The sequence below is a fragment of the Vigna umbellata genome, chromosome 9 (assembly GCF_029865625.1).
Source record: "Vigna umbellata cultivar VRB3 chromosome 9, Vumbellata_1.0, whole genome shotgun sequence".
Taxonomy (NCBI): Eukaryota; Viridiplantae; Streptophyta; class Magnoliopsida; order Fabales; family Fabaceae; genus Vigna; species Vigna umbellata.
In genome coordinates, this window is record NC_142173.1 from 37,671,801 (window position 1) to 37,691,574 (window position 19,774).

The following is a 19,774-nucleotide window of genomic DNA, read 5'->3' on the forward strand; positions in this document are numbered from 1 at the left end:
GAGAAATTTATTTTTATGATTCTAAAAAAATTTACTTTATACTGTATAGTCTCGTCAATGGACCGGACGGTGAATAACTAACAACTCAAAAACCAATCAATAAAAATAGTCGTTCAAATATTTAAATAATAACGATAACAACAATTGATGGAGAATTAACGAGAATAATAACAATTATTAATAGATTTGATTTAATTTTTATTACAAGATTTATAAAACATCAACGTAAATGACACTTTTTTATGACTTAGCTTTGCTAAACTCGTTAAAAGATACATTTGAGTTGAGTGTCAGATCAACCTCAAATGGATCGATGGACTCTAAAAGAACAACATACAAATTGAGTGATCAACATTTAGAATACACCAGCAGAATAAGACGACAGATCTAACAATTTTAAAAGTAAACTTCTTGAGAATACTTTGTGAAAAACATGTGTTTTTATTTTTATTTTTTTTCAGAAATGTTGCGTGATTAAACTGATGACATTAAGTTCTCGTACAAGAGGAAGGTATCAAAAGACTTCCCATGATGAAACAATTCAATAATGACTCGGCAGATCTATTAATTTGAATGCGACTTAATTTCTATGGACAGAAACTTTTATCCCTTAATAAAAAAAGCGTTAATATTTTAAATTTTCATTCTAAAAAAATTGTAAAAAAATAAAATAAAAAGGTTGTCGATCTATGTTATTTTTATCGAAGTCAAAAGAAAAAATGAATGGAGGGTACGCTATAAATAGCTCACTAAAATATCTTGTAGATCCCAGTGTGAACATACAATGCGAAACTTAGAACATCCTAAGCAATCCATTGAAAGCGAAAGCGAGTGACAGATAGAAGAGTGTGTCAAAAAAATGTGAAGCATAAGAAAAGGTGAAAAAGTTAAGCACAGGGTGTCTTAGGTGGGAGACAAATGATCCTAATCCAAGGGTGGGTGGATGGAGCAAACCAGTGTTATTTTAAATACGTTATTATAGTAAAACAGCGTGAACACGTTGTCCACGCTGCCAACTTAACGTTATAAAGATTATAGATTGTTCAGACATACCTCACTCCACTCACCCTCCTCCTACACACTAACCACCAAGTTACGGTTGAATCAACCATGGCTACTTCCGACACCACCGCCACCAAGCTTCCCCTCAAGGAGATTCCCGGAAGCTACGGCCTCCCCTTCTTCGGACCCATGAGTGACAGACACGACTACTTCTACCACCAGGGACGCGACAAGTTCTTCGCCGACCGAATCCAAAAGTACAAAGCAACCGTCATCAGAACCAACATGCCACCCGGTCCCTTCATTTCCTCAAACCCTAAAGTCATCGCTCTCCTCGACGGCGTCTCCTTCCAGATCCTCTTCGACAACTCCAAGGTCGACAAGCGCGACGTCCTCGACGGCACCTTCATGCCTTCCACCTCCTTCACCGGCGGCTACCGCGTCTGCGCCTTCCAGGACACCACCGAGCCCTCCCACGCGCTACTCAAGACCTTCTACCTCAACCTCCTCGCCTCCAAGCATGCCTCCTTCATCCCGCTCTTCCGCAACAACCTCTCAGAACACTTCGCTGACCTCGAGGACCAGCTCGCCGGGAGATCCTCCAAGGCCGACTTCAACACCTCCGTCGGCTCCGCCTCCTTCAACTTCCTCTTCCGTCTCCTCACCGGTCAAGACCCCTCCGCAACCAAAATCGGCTCCGATGGCCCCACCCTCGTCACGACCTGGCTCGCGGCGCAGCTCGCTCCGCTCGCCACTCTAGGTCTACCCAGGATCTTCAACTACGCAGAAGATTTCCTTATCCGAACAATCCCTTTGCCTGCGTGGACTGTGAAATCCAGCTATAAGAAACTCTGCGAGGGTTTTGCCAGCGCAGGTAATGTGATCGTCATTTAGTCTGAACCGGTTAATGTGTTATTATTACGGTTGCAAGTTTTCTTTATCTAGTTCGGATTACGATGTGCAGGTTCTTCCGTGCTGGACGAAGCGGAGCGGTTGGGGATAAAGAGGGACGAAGCTTGCCACAACCTTGTGTTCATGTTAGGGTTCAACGCGCAGGGAGGGTTGGTGAACCAGTTTCCGATTCTGATGAAGTGGGTTGGGTTGGGCGGGGAGAGTTTGCACAGACAGCTTGCAGAGGAAATCAGGAGCGTTGTTAAGGAAGAAAACGGGGTGAGTCTCCGTGCGTTGGATAGGATGACTTTGACTAAATCCGTGGTGTACGAGGTGATGAGGATAGAGCCGGCGGTTCCGTTCCAGTACGGAAAGGCCAGGGAAGATCTTGTGGTGGAGAGCCACGATGCGGCGTACGTGATCAAGAAGGGTGAGATGATCTTTGGATATCAGCCGTTCGCTACGAAAGACCCTAAGATCTTTGAGAGAGCGGAGGAGTTTGTGGCCCACAGGTTTGTTGGGCCTGATGGAGAAAAGTTGTTGAACCACGTGTTGTGGTCCAACGGTCGCGAGACGGAGGAGCCAACGCCGGATAATAAACAGTGTCCCGCAAAGAATCTGGTGGTGCTCCTGTGCAGGCTATACTTGGTGGAATTCTTCCTACGATACGATACTTTTACGTTCGATTTTAAACCTGTGGTTCTAGGTCCCCAAGTCACCATCAAGTCACTGGTTAAATCATCTTACTGACCCTCGCTAATCTCTGTTATTAATTGAATAAATCGGATTAAGTAAAGTAAGTATGTTTCCTGTTCCGCGCTGCAGAGGAGTAAGTACTACCTGTAACATGCAGAGTGATGTGTGTTTCAAATTTTAATTTGTTTTTGTGGTGTCTCGTCATCCAATATATTCCTTTTCTTTCACGTTTTCTCTTTCTTTAATATTTTTCTATCAGTGAGTGTGCTCTAATTTGTCTGCTAAACCAGCAACATCAGCAACACTATACTAATCATTTATCATTAATCATATCATTATCGTTAAATTAACCCGTAAATTTCGATGTTTAACATGTTCTAAGGTTATTATGCGTATTTGGACGATAAAATTAAGCGTCAAGAACTTTTGACCCCATCGTTTTCATCTCATGCTTAAATTACAACTCTACACGTTATTATTTTATTATAATATTTTATTTATTATTATTATTTTAATGTAATATTCTATAAAATATATGAGAAATGCTAGCCAGTATACTAACAACACATAAATAATCTTTATTTAATTACATTTATGTTGAAATATTTGTTTAAAGTATAATTAGTGATTATGTTAAAATTTGGAATAATTGACTTCATTAATTAAAATAATATAAATTTGTATAACAGATTTTTTAAAAATATTTTTTTTAATTTATATAATTCAAGTCTTAAATTCATATTTTAATTTTTTATTTATTTTTTAGATGTTTAACACTTTATTATTTGATAGTTGATATATTGGATTTTTTTTTCAAAAAAATTGTTTGTTTTTCCTTTATTAATTTAAGTTTTTTTACATTTAGTTATATTTTAATTTTTAACAATGTTAAAATAAAAAATAACCAGTTAAAAAGAAATTAAAATCATTTTATTATTTAATTGTTTTTTAAGTTTGTGTTATGTTTATCAAATAAATTATCAATTATAATTGTTTTATATTTTTAAACATTTTAATCTTTTAAATAAAGTAAAACTGCATTATTATTGAAGTCAAATTCATTTAATGTTATAGTTAAATATGAACTTTTATAAAATTCAATATTTATTAATTATTCTTAATTACTGATTAACTTGACCCTACTTTATAATATAATATTTTAAGGTTGTCAATGACATTCATCGTATTTTTATAGCACTTATATAAATCATTTAAATTTTATAAAATATTTATTATTTTATTTGTTATTAAAATAAGCCGTTTATTGGATGTATATCAAAAGTGAAGAAGTTGAAAATAAAGATGATATAATCAAAGTTGGAAGTAAAATGTTAGAACATAATGAAAGAGTGAAAAAAAATATATTTAAAAAGTCAAAAAAATTGTAAATCTACGTGATTGATTTAGAAAATATAGAAATTGTTGGCCACAATTTTGACATAGCATCTTATATATTTAGGTGTATGATTGATTGATCATGTTTTCTTAAAAGCAGATGAAGAAAAACTAGACTTATTTTTTCTCATATTTTAAGGCCATTGAATCTCAATAATAACGACACATTGTCCAAAAATAATCCATGCGCCTACTCTTTAATATAAAAGCAATGTGACCCAGAAAAACCTACCTCACATATTAAAAAGTTTAAGTTCAATTGAATTATTAACCAACTACACGACATAAAAGAATAAAGCTAATAGGTAATCAAATATATGAGATTTGTATAATTGATTATAACGAATAAGTTATGTTTTTATTGGATCGGTCAACACTCTTAATTTTTTTATTAATAGCTTTTCAGATTATTTTTATTTTCTATTCACCTCACATGTCTCTTAAATAATGTTTTCGGTACTTGTTGAAAGACTACTGTGTTTAAGTTAATAGGTATTTGAGCTCAATGAAATTAAATATAGTAATCAATTAAATTAATTACCTTATCCAAACTTTATATATATATATATAATATATATATATATATATATATATTATTTGGAATAAATTTTCACTTATCACTTTCTAATTGGCTTAATCGTGTCTTAACATTATTGTTTAATTGATTTATGTTAAGTTTTTTTTAGACTGATTAATAGAGTAAGATGATATTAAATAAAGTAATTAATATAATAATCATCTTGTCTATATCGATTTATAAGTTGTTCAACTATTCCAAAATGTTTGACTAATTGATTTGTATTATATAAATCACGTATCATAAAACATTCAATAGGTTATTGGAGGAAATTTTTTAAAAAAGCATATTACTGACAGAGATGGCAAAAAGGGTCGAGTCCAATGAATTAGTCCAACCAAAAAATTGGGCCGGACGACTTCTTCAACCCGACAGTTCAACATAACCCGTCTCGCTCAGCCCGATATTCAACATATTAAAAAGCCTAAATATGTAAGGAACTTGCACTCATTCGTGACCCGTCCAACTTGGCAGGATAACCAAGCATCATAAAAAAACCTAAATGTAAAAGCTCGCCTTCACCCATGACAATATTCAAGCCATCTCGACAAGCCACTCGATAACCAGACTAAACTTCATTAAGAATACCTAAAATATTTAATGTATGAACATGTTGTGTTATATTGTAAAATTCAAATTAGGAAGTGATGTTATATTCAAATAAGTAATAATTTATTCAAATGCAGCCCAACATCAATCATGTATCAATCCGACATTAGCATGTTTCAACATCAACCTACATGAATCTGTTTCAATTTAACAGTTCGGCATGAACCCGTTTCAGCTCAATAACTCGACATAAGCTCGTTTCAATTCACTAGTCTGACCAGACTAACAACTTTGACAGTTTGATAAATCTTGTTCTAAAACTCAATATATTTTTACGTCCAATCCATTTTTGAAAGACTAAAGTATGACCAAACTTACTACCTCTATATATTAATAAACAAATTGTTAGAATTGAACCTCTTTGAACAGAGGCAAAATTTATAATTATATTCAATTATTAGGATTTTACCATTTGATATTTTGTTAAAAGACCAGTAGATTTCTTTGGAGAAATAACTTGGTGCGAAAATGATTTATTGAAAGTTCATGCAAATTATTTTGAAATCCCTTTTTACGTCGTCAATCATGTGTTTTAGTTTGATAAGTCTGTATTGTTCGTAATCAGAGATAAATATTTGATGCATATATTATTAATCCCAATATTCTTTCTTTGTTATGGTAAAACTACCTTTATTTAATCTATCAGGATTTTATATCTGTTCACATATATACAGAGAAGTTTGTTTAGTCTTTTGGTTCAGGTGAGAATCGAGATAAGATTGAAAAGTTAGAACCAAGAAAGTGATTGAATGCGAAGAAAATGACAGACATGTTTGGTTGGAAATGAAGTGATGAGTAAGTGAAAATAGCAGTGACAATGTCATTATTAAAGAATGTCATAATGAAGCATCCACATAACAGATGCTGTCAGATCTCCATTCATCCATCACCTTCTTACACCTGTCATATTTGATTAAACTAATGTTGTTTATGCTAATAATTAACCGTCAATAATAACTTATCCAACTCAAATTATAACACCTTAAACATTTTCATAATAGTGCCTCATGCACCTGTCCCGTCTAATCAGCTAAACCACGTCGTTTCTGAATATTTAATATTCAGCAAAGAATTCATTATTAACCCAATCATTTCGCATTATTATATTATTATATTATTATATTTATACACAATACACTGTCGGCACAAAACCAATTCAAACAAAAAAAACGAGTAAGGCCCAAAAAAAAATGCAGGCTGTTGAGTCGGCCCAACGGGACGTGTTGTTGACCCAAATGGCAGGAGGGAGGTTCGTGTTGCCACGTGGCCGACACCACACGCGGTCTCTTCAAAAGCTGTTCTGAATAAATAAATAAATAACGCACATGGCACCATGTGTCGATTGCTCTTGTACACAAAACATATTTGGATATACGTGTTCACATTATTAAATTAACTAAATCCCGTCTATAACTGTTTTATTAGGTATAATTTAATCTAATCATATAATTTAATTTAATCTAATCATATACAAGAGTTAGATCATGTGACTACAGTGCGGACAGATACTGGAATTTTCTTTCCTGATAAGGGATTGCTAGAGTAAGCAAAAGCAGCTGTGATACACTCGCACGCCAGCGCGTCCATATCCGCTTACATCATTACCAAATCGTTACGCTCCACGTGTCCTTTGACTAATTGCAACTCCTGCACGTATATTATGCAGATCCTCATCTCTTCCCTTGCCAAACCACGATCTCTGCTCTCTTCTGCATCTTCTCGGCTGCAAAGAAAAAAAATGATGAAGAAAATGGGTTTTGAAGAAGAAGCAGTTGTGCAATTGATCAATTCTGATTTCAGAGACCTAAGTGTAGCTGCTAATCAATTAGCCAATCACGTGGTCAAACTTGGTGGCATAGGCTTTGGAGCTTCTTTTTTCGGATTGATTGCTGCCATTGCTGCTATGTACGTACTCTTCTCACTCTGTTTACTACTATCCATATCTGCTATGTCTTTCTCTAATCACGAAATTCCTAAACTCATTAAAGCTGCCTTGAAGTTTTCTGACTAAAATTTTATCGTAAATCAACTTCATTTAATTACTTATAAATTATTCTTATAAAGTATGTCTCTGCATCCGGAAAAACAACTTATATATACACGGATAATTTTTTGAAAGATTCATTTTCATGAATTTTTAATCAAGGATAAGTTAGTTGGATGTTTACTCATTTTGTATATTGTTTTCATCTTCCGTATTTGTTGTACACTACATATAAATATAAATAAATAAATATATATATATATATATATATATATATATATATATATATATATATATATATATATATATATATATATATATATATATATAACACGCACACACACATATAACACTAGTCACCTTTTTATCTTTATCACTCGGATGATTTATGGATCATGTGGAAACTGGATAGAATGAATTTATAAAGATGCTGCTGAGATCTGTAAAAGTAGTAATTATAGTATGACTTTGTCTTGTAATATATCATTGTATAGTAATATAAAAGAAGGTAAATCCGTTTGCTTTTACTTTTAAAGAATGGTAAAATAATGCATTCAAACTCTTTAATCGGGTCGTTGAGAATTTGTTTAGGTACAGAAATTATTTGGATGATGTGCTATGAACCAGTTATTGGATTGGTTGAGGTTATGAAAAAACGATTATGTTGATTCGATGTATTTTTCTATGATGACCTTAATTAGATTGATTGAAAAACTGTAAAATTGATATAACTCATCATGAATTTTACAGTACACAATTAACTCCAGGGAAATGATTTCTTTTAAATAACTTTATAATCATGTGTATAATGGGTTGCTATGCTCTGTTTCTTTTTAATATAATAACAATATTGATGCAAATAATTATAATAGAGCAATAGATTGTTTCCAAACAAGACAAGTTGCTTTACTAAAAGTGGGTGGAATGAGTTATGAGTGTGGATAAGATTCATCCAATAGTCAAGATATTATTAAAGCTATAGGAGGTCCACCATCTTATCTCCCTCCCCATGTTGATTACCTCAATATCTTATAGTATAGTTTGTCTTTAAGGTTATTCAGAACAGGTAAATTTTGTTTTATCCCAAGAGGAAGTGCAACCAAAACTTTTGAAAGCTGTATTCATTTAACTTTCAATGGGACAATTGATGTTGTAGTAGTTGGTGCCAAACCCTCATTAGTCAATGCTGTGAGAGACACTGACTCTATAAGCAAAAACAGTAATTGAAGTTACTTGATATTAGTTTTTTTTTTAAACATAAACAGTTAAGCACATTCTTTCTGACAGGTACTACTAGGTGTTCACTTTCTAGTTTTTGAGTGACTTCACCGATTATTTTATCATGTTGTTTGCAGTTATCTGTTAATTTTGGATCGTACAAACTGGAGGACTAATATTCTCACAGGACTACTCATTCCATATATTTTCTTCAGCTTGCCTTCGATAATTTTTGCCGTCTTCAGGTGATTAGACTATTACGCTTATTTCAGATCAATTTTGTACCTTCGTTTTCTCTAGTATTGAATTTCCTTTCTGTTACCATTCTACTTGTGCAGGGGAGAGATTGGAAAATGGATTGCTGTTATTGCTGTTGTATTGCGCCTTTTCATTCCAAGACACTTCCCTGGTATGCTATAACTGCTCACAATGTAGTAATACCCTGAGTGCTGAAACACTGTGACGATACCCATTGATTGAACTTTAGAAAACGCAACTATTTTGCTGCTATCCCCTATTGATGGTCACTGTCATTCCAAACAAAGTGACCAAGTCAATGCTTTTTTTTCACAAACCTTGTATAGAAATCCTTAACTGTTTTTAGTGTCATTTTTTCAATAAAAAATAATGTTAATCGGCATAATAAAAGTTTGCTTAAATTATCAAAATGAAATTTCAATCTCGATTGGAGAATCATACTTAAATAAAAATAATTAAGAACGCAAATCTTAAGTTTTATCGATCTGGTTACTCAGTGCTTAGAATTAAGTGTAAGGTTAGTAACCAGGTATGATTGTTACTGCAGATTGGCTGGAATTGCCGGGTGCTTTGATTCTTCTTATCGTTGTAGCTCCTTCTCTATTTGCAAACACCTTTAGAAGCGACATTGTTGGGGTGGTAGTGTGTCTCATCATTGCATGCTATCTGCTGCAAGAACATATTCGGGCTTCTGGTGGTTTTAGAAACTCCTTCACTAAAGCCCATGGCATATCAAATTCCGTTGGCATAATACTTCTGTTGGTCTATCCCATCTGGGCGTTGGTGGTCATACTTTTTTAGGAACCATCACTTGGACTTGGTTGATATGTGTGAATTAAAACAATTGTTTTCTCTACCATTCATTCGTTGGATCTTGATATCTGTAAACACCTTGCATTGTTTTATGATTGACCTGTCGTGAAGTTAGCATGTTTAAAACAGTGGAATCAAATCTCACTGAGATTTTTGGGTTTCATGGAATGTAAAAAAACAAAAGAAGATGAAGATGATTCTTGTGGTATCGTTTTAGCTGTCGAGTATTCACAAATCATGTATGATTTAGGGAAACCGTTGTACTCTTACCTGTGGGTTGTAATATAAATTTACATTTATTTCTGCTCTGCATTATTACACCATTTTGTTTCCAGAAAATGCAGTCCTAGAAACTACAACAGAATTCCCTACGAGCATGTAAACAAAAAATGCCTAATGAAATAACAATGTCAAGACACTCGAGATATGATATGAACCCTATGCACTTAGTAAGACACGAATACGATAAACACAGCAACACAACATTTTTTTTTTAAATTTAAGATAGGACATGACCATGCATACATTAACAAAAAGTTATAAAATATTTCATAAAGATGTAGAATTACTGATATATAAACAGATATTAATGCTTTTTTCATTAGTTCATATCTACAATGATCACAATTATAAAAAAATATCTATGATCGTTGCCCTCCATAATCTTGTCACTACTTACTATTTGGGAATATCCAATTCATTTCCTTAAAAAAAATAAAAAAGAAGATGAATTTAATACTGATGAATTCTCAAACATTTGAGAAACTCATCCTAAAAAATTAGCTACTAAAGAGAGAGAATCAAACACTTAAATACGACACCCAATGTTCCATATTAGTTAATGTCGGATTTAGGTACCCTATAAATAATATACTTTCAGAATGCATTTACGTGCCTAAAATTATTTCAAGATACCCTATAAGTTTCTGGGGGGAAATTAAAAATTTAAAGAAAAAAAGATATTAAATTGTTCGGATGTATATGGAAGTATTCAAGGAGTATCCAACACGGGTATGACAAATATTTTTTCATTGTTTAAGAATCTGGAGTTCATAGTACTAAAGGATTTTCTGAATTTGTACTAGTGTCATGCCAAGTATGGAAACTCTAAAAGTAGCTGCAACTTTTTTATGTTGGATTGTTTTTTATCTTTATCACACTTCAAAAAGTATAATTTCTGCCAAGAATATTCAAAGCATTGGTAACAAGAGGTCAAGAGAGACATGAAAATAGTGCAGATCCAGCATTACCCTGAAATAGGCTACACGAGAGTAGGATTAGGAAAAATTAACTTTGTACTGAACTATGGATTGTCTATACTATTAGAAAAATTAAAAACAAAATCTGAATTGTAGTAGTTCAATTTAAAAATCCTAAACCTTTTATATTTGCAGTTTAGTTAACTACCTGAAACTGCTTATCTGCTAGTTACCTCTGCTTGATGAGTTTTTTCTCTCGCACACTCTGACTTGGATTGTACCATCATCATGCCTTTTCTATCTCTTTTCTCTGATTATTTAATTTCTTTTGTTCTTTACTTTGGAAAAATGCGCACCTTAAAATATTAATCCAATAATTTGCATGACAAAACTTATCACTGTAAAAAATAAATATATCTTATTAAATTTTAAGGGAACGTTTTGTTTATAAAATTTTAGGTAATTAAGTGATAATGTAAGATTGTATAATCTAGATTTTTCATTCTTATATATGCACATCCCAAAAATCTAAGTATACAAGTTTTCTTTCTCGGAGTTAAATTTTTATATTTATTCTTTTTGAAATGTACCTAATTTAATTAATGAAAACCAGGGCAAGACAACGGGAAAATAGTCATTACTTTAATTGCTTAATTTATTTATTTCCAGAAAGATAGTTTAGGTAAGGGTCCTAGTTAATGAGATTTTTTTTTGTAAAACTGCATAGGGTAAAGTTCTATTTGTCTCATCGTATAATGATGATGAACGATAAATATGAAAAATATTAAAGAAATCTTAATAAAATTAATATCTTATTATTATTGATTATTGTCTGAATTAAGTTTTAGTTTAGTTCAGGCGAACAGTTTTTTTTTTCATTGTAAAAGAAGACACTACTAGACCCAAAATGAAATAATGAAACAAAAATGAAATAATGAAACAAAGAAGCAGAAGTTCCAAAGCCACGAAATATCAAATCTATCGGAATTTCAAATGATCATTTGTAATCTTCTTAAGAATGAATGGATAGTGGATATGCTTAGTTGTTACTAATATAAGGTTTTGTTTGCAGCTATTCACTTCACTAATGAATGAACCAAAGTGTACAAAAAATAGCAAAATGGTTTTATGTGGAAACTGTCCAAATCATCATAATTGCATATAATATGGATCGGGTCATCTATGCCTTTGCTTCCTTGTATAGTTGATCAATACAATCCTGTAATTGATGTTGCCCAAGAGTGAGATTTTATTTAGCCAAATGTGGTGCACATTTTGGCAAACCATAAACCGTACTTACTGATTGGAGAAGTTAAGGAAACAAGTAATATCGATCACAGAACATGAAACAAACCTTGTAGTGCTTGAGCAACTGCGGTCTCTTCAACTTGAATGTTGGAGTTATCAGATCTCTCTCCATGTCAAAGGGAATTGGTTCAAGGTGAACTGCTTTTAGCATTTCAAAACCTCTAAGCTGAGAGAATATCAACAACGTCAAATTAAACCAGCAAGATCAAAATACAGTATAACACCACGACTGAAACTAAACGAGTAAGCTTATTCCTTGAGATTATTTGGGTTCAGTAAGTTAATCCCCATGATTTCAAAAGCCTTGTATTATTAGGCATTCTATTTTTAGTCCTTTTTTAGTGCAAACCAACACTGAAATCAAAGGGAAAAAAATTAAAGTGAATGACACTTTGAAAAGCTAGAAATGAACAAAGTATTTCATGACCCTCTAATCTCAAGGACTAGTTCGAGTTTACTCGAAACTAAATTCATGGAATTCGGTTTTCAAGGCACATACTTGGTGTTTCTGACCAGTGCTGTTGAGCTCATCCAAAATGTATTTTCTTGCCTTCGGGTTTTCATATAAAGATTTAAAATCATCTGTATAATTATTCTTCACTGCCCAATCCTCAAGGGCCTTTCTTTCAGGGACCACCACTGCCACCAAAAAAGATTCAAAACTGTTTCCATAGACCCAAATCTGCATGAGAATAAAAAGAATTACACATATATTTGAGAATTGAGGAATTTGTAAGTCCACTTTCCCATCAAAACTAGGCATCCTACATAATTCATGTAGCTATAAATTTACTGAATGTTCTATCATTGAAGCAGAAGCATACCGATGTTATAAGGGGGCACTGTAAATACTTGTTTTCAATATTCTCCACAGCAACATATTCTCCTTGAGACAATTTAAAGATATTCTTTTTTCTGTCAATAATTTTCATGGCTCCATTTGGCTGCCATTCTCCAATGTCACCTGTAATGATTTTCCAAATATTCCAAAACAATTGGCATTTAGGGGGAAATTAACAACTACAATCAGTATGCAAGGAAATAAAATCAAAGAGGGAGAATGTCAGAAGTTCGTGACAAAACTCCTCAACTTGATCTCCTGTGTTCCTTCTTCACTGGGATTTCAAATTTAATAACAATTGTTGAACTAATTATTTTATGAAGATCCTTTTATATTGCTCAATTTTCAATGTAAACCCCCTTGACCATTTCAACACAAGATTTCACTCAGCATATTGGGAAATTGTTAATTTCATAACATAAAACTCTTTTGATTGTATGTGTGTCATTCTATCTAGTAGCAGTTTACATGACTCTGAGTGGTGTCTAATCTAAACAACTAAACACTAAATCCTTAAATGGAGAATCCTACAGAAGTTTGGAGAAAGGGAACTCTTCATTGACATTTTAAACCAATGTTTAATCCACAAAAACATGAGCAATTACCTGTATGAAACCAACCATCAACCAGAACTTCTTCAGTAAGATCTTGACGCTTGTGGTAACCAGAGAACAAGGTATTCCCTCTCAGGCAAATTTCTCCACGGGCTTCAGTGGAGAGTGCATCATAGCCCATCTCTGGCACAGATTCAAGCCTGGCCTCAATGGTCGTTGTAGGGACTCCAATTGTTCCCATCATAGAAAACACATTGCTTATTGCAGTGAGACACCCACCACAACTTTCAGTAAGACCTGTCACATCAAAATGATAATAAGCATGGCATAATTGAATGACATACACACAAATAATCAAATTGATTAGGATTAACATGTGAAAACTGCTATAGAATGCATTTAAGAACCAAAAAAAAAAACATGCCAAAATTGTGCAACAGATTAACATAACTGAACCATTTCTTAAAATATTGTATTGAACAGTTGTCATTAAAATGGCGTAAAACAATCCACCAGTACGTTTTAGCAAAAGATTCAACTACCATATCCTTGCAGCATAGTAGCTCCAAAAGTAACCCTGAAAAACTCCTCCACGTGCCTGGCCAAAGGAGCAGCTCCCGATAACAGAAGACGAACGCGTCCACCTAATGCTTGTTTTATCTACCATAAAACCAATATTTCAATTTTCAAATGAATTTATGAATAAGAGACACAGAATAAAATGACATACCTTATCAAACACAAGCTTATCAAACAAAGGTGCTGCTTTGTCTTGGGGAAGACCCTTCTCCATATATCCCAACTTGCTGTCAGTAGAATATGCATTAGGTTGAATTATGATAGAAGAGTAGAAGTTTAAAGGGGTAGGTATGATTGTAGTACATACTAGCTATATGCATATTGAAACAATGTACTTCGCAGTGCTCCTGTAGATGAAATTTTGCTTTTGATGCCTTCAAGTGCAAAACTTATAGTCAGTAGTACTTAATGAACATTTTAGATGGTAATTACAAGAGCACAAAGAGCTTAAATTCAGTACTTAGAACATTATATCCCACACCAAGATAAGAGCAATAGTACGAGAATATTATAGTCTTACTAGCATAAACACGGTCATAAATTCTAGGGACACCACAAAATATTGTTGGTTTCAGCACCTGAACATCTTCCATTAAGAACCTGACATCCTGCAAGATTTGACATGAAAAAAGAAATTCAGTGAGACAACATTAGAGATTCAATGAGCCACAACTTAATAAAAGGAACTTACTCCTTGCCAAAATCCAATTGAAGAACCCCTATAAACCCAATAGGTCTCCATTATCTGGTCATATACATGAGCAAGAGGAAGGAAAGAGAAGTACACATCGTCTTCTGTCCCCTATCAATAATACATAATTCATCTGTTTTGTGAGCACATATCAATATATAAAGAGGATAAACAAGTGTTTTTCTTCATCATTCATCAGCTTATACTAGAATATAACTAACACATTACATGAGCTTTACTTTCTCTAGCATAATTCAAGAACAGGCATTACTTTTCTCACTCAATTGTAAACAAATAAACAGAAAACAAAAATGACAACTAACAAAAGTTTTTCTGACAGGGTGGGGTGGCAGATTTTTTACTGACTTGAAAAAAATATAAAATGAAATCAGTGAGAAAAGTTATTATCATACCGCTTTGTCAGTTAATTCAAGCATTTGGTCAATAGACAACACTTGAGCCATGAAAGCCTCATTCTTAATAATGACACCTTTGGGTTCACCCGTTGTTCCACTTGTATACATGATTGTGCATATGTCAGTCTTCTTTTTCAGTGGTATGTCTGAATCCAGATCTCCCTGGAAAGATGACATACACAATTAAATATTAAAATATATTTGTCCTGTTACTCAATTGAAATGGTTATTGCTCTCAATTATAAACATCAACATGAAATTAAGAATCAGGTTCCTCAGGTTCTTACCAACTTAAGAAACTCTTCCCACGAGAAGCAAGATACGCCAAGCTCCTCAGCTTCCTTCTTTTGTCCAGTTAGAACATTACCGAAACACACAATAGCTACACCAGTAAATTAAAGAGGCTTGTTACCATTAAAAGATGAAAAACCCTCCAACTACCAGTAACAGGAACAAAATAGACACAATTGACTTACTTTTAAGATTTGAACAGCGACCAAGGCATGACAAAACCTGTGGAAACGGTTTTGCTTTAATAGGAATAGGGTAAGAGGACAAGGACATAATAAGCTAATTATCTTCAAGACACTTATGGATAACTTAAAATATAACAAGAACTACACTAAATAGAAATGTTAAAAGCGCTAGCAGTATGTGCAGCATTCTGTCAGCTTAGAATAGAATATATGATTACTACTGCTTTAAGCAAGTAACAGAAATATTAGAAAGTAAATTTATATAACTCATTTTAAAAACTGAAAACTACTTTCTCATCCTACGATTTATTAGAAAACTAGTTGATCATTAACTGAAACAATTATATGTTGAAGGTGTGTGCATCTGACTAAAATAAAATTTCATCCAAGGAAACAATAGAAGATGTGTGCACCAAGAATATGATGGAACTTACAGAAGGAATCTTGCTATCCTGTACAAATGCCATCGAAACTTCAGCATGGTTTATGATAAACTCCACAGCATTGGGACCTGTTAGACGTAAATTTAAAGATACATTCTAGCTGGACGACAACATGAGCACAAAAGGCACATGATAAACTCTTGAGTTTTTCTTTGGTTTGAACAAATAAAAGCAAACACATTGAGAATGATTTGAAAAAGGAACAAAACACAAACCCAGGGTGTCATATAATGGAACATATGTTACTGCGTAGCTATTGCAAGCCTGCAAACAGCAAATTTGAATCAAGCCACTCGAGTCCCATTGGAATAATCAACTCTTGTGATGTTAAGTGAAGAACAATAATACAAACAAGGTCAGTGAACTTTTTAGTTGCCAAATTATAGCTAGGAAAAAGAGACAAATGCTAGCAGAACATGCTTTACAAACTCAAAATCTTTAATAGTTGAATGAATTTCCAGTGTACATCCCTAAATATAATAAGTGCACTTCTCTAACTGGAAAGAATGTGCTTTTAGCATTTCTCATGAATAAAATAACTACTCATTTTAGTTTTGTCCGTGGTTGTGATTAAGGTAATATGATAACTGCTTAAGTGCAATTTCTCCTCCAAATTCAGTGTCATACCTCCATTGCAAGGATCCATTCAGGGCAGTTAGACCCATATATGCCACATCGGTCTCCCTTGTGGAATAAAAGCACAGAGTTAGATGAATTGCAAATATATTTTTCTCCATAAATAGTATCTTAAAAAAAGCAAGATTGATTACAGGATTGACACCACGGCTCTTCATGGCTGAACCAATTCGAATGGAAGCATCATAAGCCTCCTGATATGTCATCCATTCATAGGGACCAGCCTGCAAAATCAAACCAATAATTGCACAATTGACCCAATGCAACAATTTCTTTTTTTTAATTTTATTAAGCTATGCCTCAAAAAATTTAGCAGTGTCATTTACTTGTATGTTCATTATCAATTTAGCTCCCAGGACAAAAAAAAAACTTCTAGTTAGCACTAGTTCGAGTTTTATCTCACTAATATGCATTAATATTGAATAGAATTTTTAATTATGCAAATTAAAATTCTATTTATACTCAGAAGAACATTGATGCTGTGTTACCTATAAGCATTTAAGTTTTTTCAATATAAATAACACAGAAGGAGCTATGCTACAAAAAGTTGGCATGTGCCAACTTAAGACTAAACTGAAATTGACAGAAAATGATAGAAGAAACAAAACCACATTAAAGTTGGTACCTTCAAATCCGTTTTTTGACGCCGACCCAGCATAGGGTTGCTGGGACACCTCTTGGTCGTGTCCCTGCACATGAATCCATCGAAACTAAGAATGAATCCTCAAACCCCACCACAAATACAACTCACTACCACTTGTGAAAATCCTCAGCAGAGTGTACACTGTTTTGTAATGGATTCAATATACTAAAGTATAAACAATATATCAACTGGCCTATTAGCTCAGTTGGTTAGAGCGTCGTGCTAATAACGCGAAGGTCGCAGGTTCGAGACCTGCATGGGCCATTTTGAAGTTTAAAGCTTTTTAATTTGTCATTTTTTTTACATGAAGAAAGAACATAGCTTGAGCTGAATCTTAGAAACAATAATTTTCATCAAAACACAGACTTTATGCATAAATTTTGTAACTTTGACAACCCTTTTGTTTATAGAAAGGAAAAGTTGAAAAAGAAAGTGAAAGTGACCTGAAGAAGTCCGATGGAGATTCAAAATGAGAAGGCAGCTCCATCAAACCATCTCTGGCATAGATGCACCTGTAGACAGGACCTGCTGAAGGTTTTTTATCAGTTTCCAACCTTGCCTCCTCCACCTTCACAGTGTACAACTCAGCCATTATTATGCACAGAAGATATACTTGCTAAAAAATGGTGCTGTTTTCTTCTCCAAAAGCCTCTGAAAGAATGGTATGAGAAAATGGTAGATGAATTTAACAACAGATCATGGCCTTAAAAGAGTTGGTTGAGCTGAAGGCTGAAGCAATAAATTTCAACATTACATTTTAAAGAAAAGGGGTTTAGTGTTTTCTTCTGCATTTATTTTGGCCGTCAAAGTTTGGTGCAAAGCTCATGCCTTTCCTTTATCTCTCATTGACACAACTTTACAGTTTTCTTCTGCTATCAGCTTTTGTCAAGAAAACCAAAAGTAGAAGAATACTTAATTAGTGGGTTTTGATGCAGCGTTTTTAACATAATTACGTAACACTGGTTAGTGCTTGGTGAGTTACTGATTAAGAGAAGTTGCTAAAAAAACACAGTATTGATACTTTGTGTATACCATGTATGAGTAAATTACATCAAAATTTTACAACTTTCCCTAAATTTAGGGTTTCGATCACTTTGTAAACTTTTCAATAATTGAAATGGTACTTAGAAACAAAAGAATTGAAATTTGTTCCAGAATCATGCTCTTCTAATTGCTGGATATAACTATATTTTAATCTGCTGCATTTAATTATACTTTTCTTAGAATATTATAACTTAATTAGTAAAAGTTAATCTATATATGTAAAAAATTTCTTTATATAATAATGAATGAATAATATATACTAACTGTGTTATGATTTTTTTAATAATATGCCCACTGAAACTTTAATAATTATTAAAAGTTATTTTCAAATAAAATTTTCCTTATACTTATAGTTAAAGAATATTAATTATAATTTTTATTTTTACTTATGTATTTTTTCACTTTTTTTCAAAAGTATATTTAAATTTAATTTTAATAGTTTTCTTAAATTGCAAAAGTGTATAACTATTGAATAATTAAGATTTTAGTTATTTTTTCTCACCATAAATTAAACTCAACGCTAAATTTGCATTAAACAGTATAATAGAGTTAAATTCACAGAATATGAAATGGGACTGGATATTCCCAAATCAACTCTATCTAAAAACATGAAATGTTGTCAAATAAAATAAGTATAATCATATTTAATACTCTAAGTAAAAATATAATGTTATAAAATTCATTCATAATGTATTATTGATTTCATTCTGTCCTATTTCAAAATTAGAATCATTTTAATTACAAATTATATAAAATTACAATTTTGAAAATATAATTTATTTTATAGAAACGTGATGACCAAAATAATCAACCCAAATTTAATTAAATAGTTTAGACTGATAAAACAAGTTCATTACACATTATTTTGTAATCCTACATTTTTTTTAACCAATTATAAATTATATTTGCATCTGAAATAAATCGAAGAGAAAGAATATAGTATAAAGAAGGAATATATAGCTACGGTTGTTTTTAACGTCACACTATGCATTCTGATATGCTATTCTTATTTGAAAAATTAAATCATTTATTAGAAATAAAAGTTTAATTATTTATTATAGATAATATACGATGACTCTTTTTATACAAAATTATTTATTTATCTATTTCAAACTTAACACATTAATTACATGAAATCATTATAAAAAATATTTAATAATAATTTAAATTAATATATACACAATATTTTGATAATTTATTATTAGTTATTACTTTAATTATTATTATTATTGTAATTTAAAACATAACATATAAAATTAATGTAACCTTAAATTTTCAATAATCAGAAGATATATTTGTCTCTGAATTTGAGCTTGTGAGAAAGTGGACACTGGCCTACCTTCACGTACATTAGATAGGAATGCATGCATTTTCTTGAAATCTAAACCTATGCTTTTAACTTGATAGTATATTCATTATTGCCAAGCACATGATGTTGTGGACCCTTTATCAAACATCTATGTCAATTCTCAAACTTTCCAATACTACATAGCAGAACAAA

At 32.7% G+C, this 19,774-nt stretch overlaps 3 protein-coding genes and 1 non-coding gene across 6 annotated transcripts; 3 read left to right on the forward strand and 1 right to left on the reverse strand.

Moving 5' to 3' along the window:
* The first annotated feature begins 994 nt into the window (after positions 1–994).
* Positions 995–2,816, forward strand: LOC148193437 (allene oxide synthase 1, chloroplastic-like). The gene is made up of 2 exons (XM_088099741.1): positions 995–1,876; positions 1,967–2,816. The coding sequence occupies exons 1-2, from the start codon at positions 1,111–1,113 to the stop codon at positions 2,641–2,643; spliced, it is 1,443 nt and encodes a 480-aa protein (XP_087955867.1). The 5' UTR covers positions 995–1,110; the 3' UTR covers positions 2,644–2,816.
* Positions 2,817–6,874: 4,058 nt separating this feature from the next.
* LOC148193438 (cold-regulated 413 plasma membrane protein 2-like) lies at positions 6,875–9,755 on the forward strand. The gene is made up of 4 exons (XM_088097931.1): positions 6,875–7,075; positions 8,510–8,617; positions 8,711–8,781; positions 9,178–9,755. Exons 1-4 carry the CDS (start codon positions 6,909–6,911, stop codon positions 9,429–9,431), a joined length of 600 nt encoding a protein of 199 aa, XP_087954057.1. The 5' UTR covers positions 6,875–6,908; the 3' UTR covers positions 9,432–9,755.
* Positions 9,756–11,612: 1,857 nt separating this feature from the next.
* On the reverse strand, positions 11,613–18,075 carry LOC148193439 (putative CoA ligase CCL6). 3 transcript variants are annotated; one of them, XM_088098186.1, is made up of 20 exons: positions 17,984–18,000; positions 17,673–17,880; positions 17,212–17,275; positions 16,721–16,810; positions 16,578–16,634; positions 16,166–16,214; positions 15,942–16,018; positions 15,508–15,544; positions 15,319–15,413; positions 15,029–15,193; positions 14,616–14,726; positions 14,445–14,532; positions 14,232–14,298; positions 14,076–14,151; positions 13,888–14,005; positions 13,397–13,642; positions 12,775–12,914; positions 12,450–12,632; positions 11,997–12,116; positions 11,613–11,861 (listed from the first exon to the last, which is right to left on the reverse strand). In XM_088098186.1, exons 2-20 carry the CDS (start codon positions 17,819–17,821, stop codon positions 11,823–11,825), a joined length of 1,971 nt encoding a protein of 656 aa, XP_087954312.1. In that variant the 5' UTR covers positions 17,822–17,880; positions 17,984–18,000; the 3' UTR covers positions 11,613–11,822. The 3 variants fall into 3 exon arrangements, with proteins under 3 accessions (XP_087954312.1, XP_087954311.1, XP_087954313.1); XM_088098185.1 differs by having other exon boundaries at positions 17,673–18,075; XM_088098187.1 differs by lacking the exons at positions 16,166–16,214; positions 17,673–17,880; positions 17,984–18,000 and having other exon boundaries at positions 17,212–17,261.
* TRNAI-AAU (transfer RNA isoleucine (anticodon AAU)) lies at positions 17,420–17,493 on the forward strand. Its single transcript has one exon. It is a non-coding gene; the product is annotated as a tRNA-Ile (tRNA).
* Positions 18,076–19,774: the final 1,699 nt, after the last annotated feature.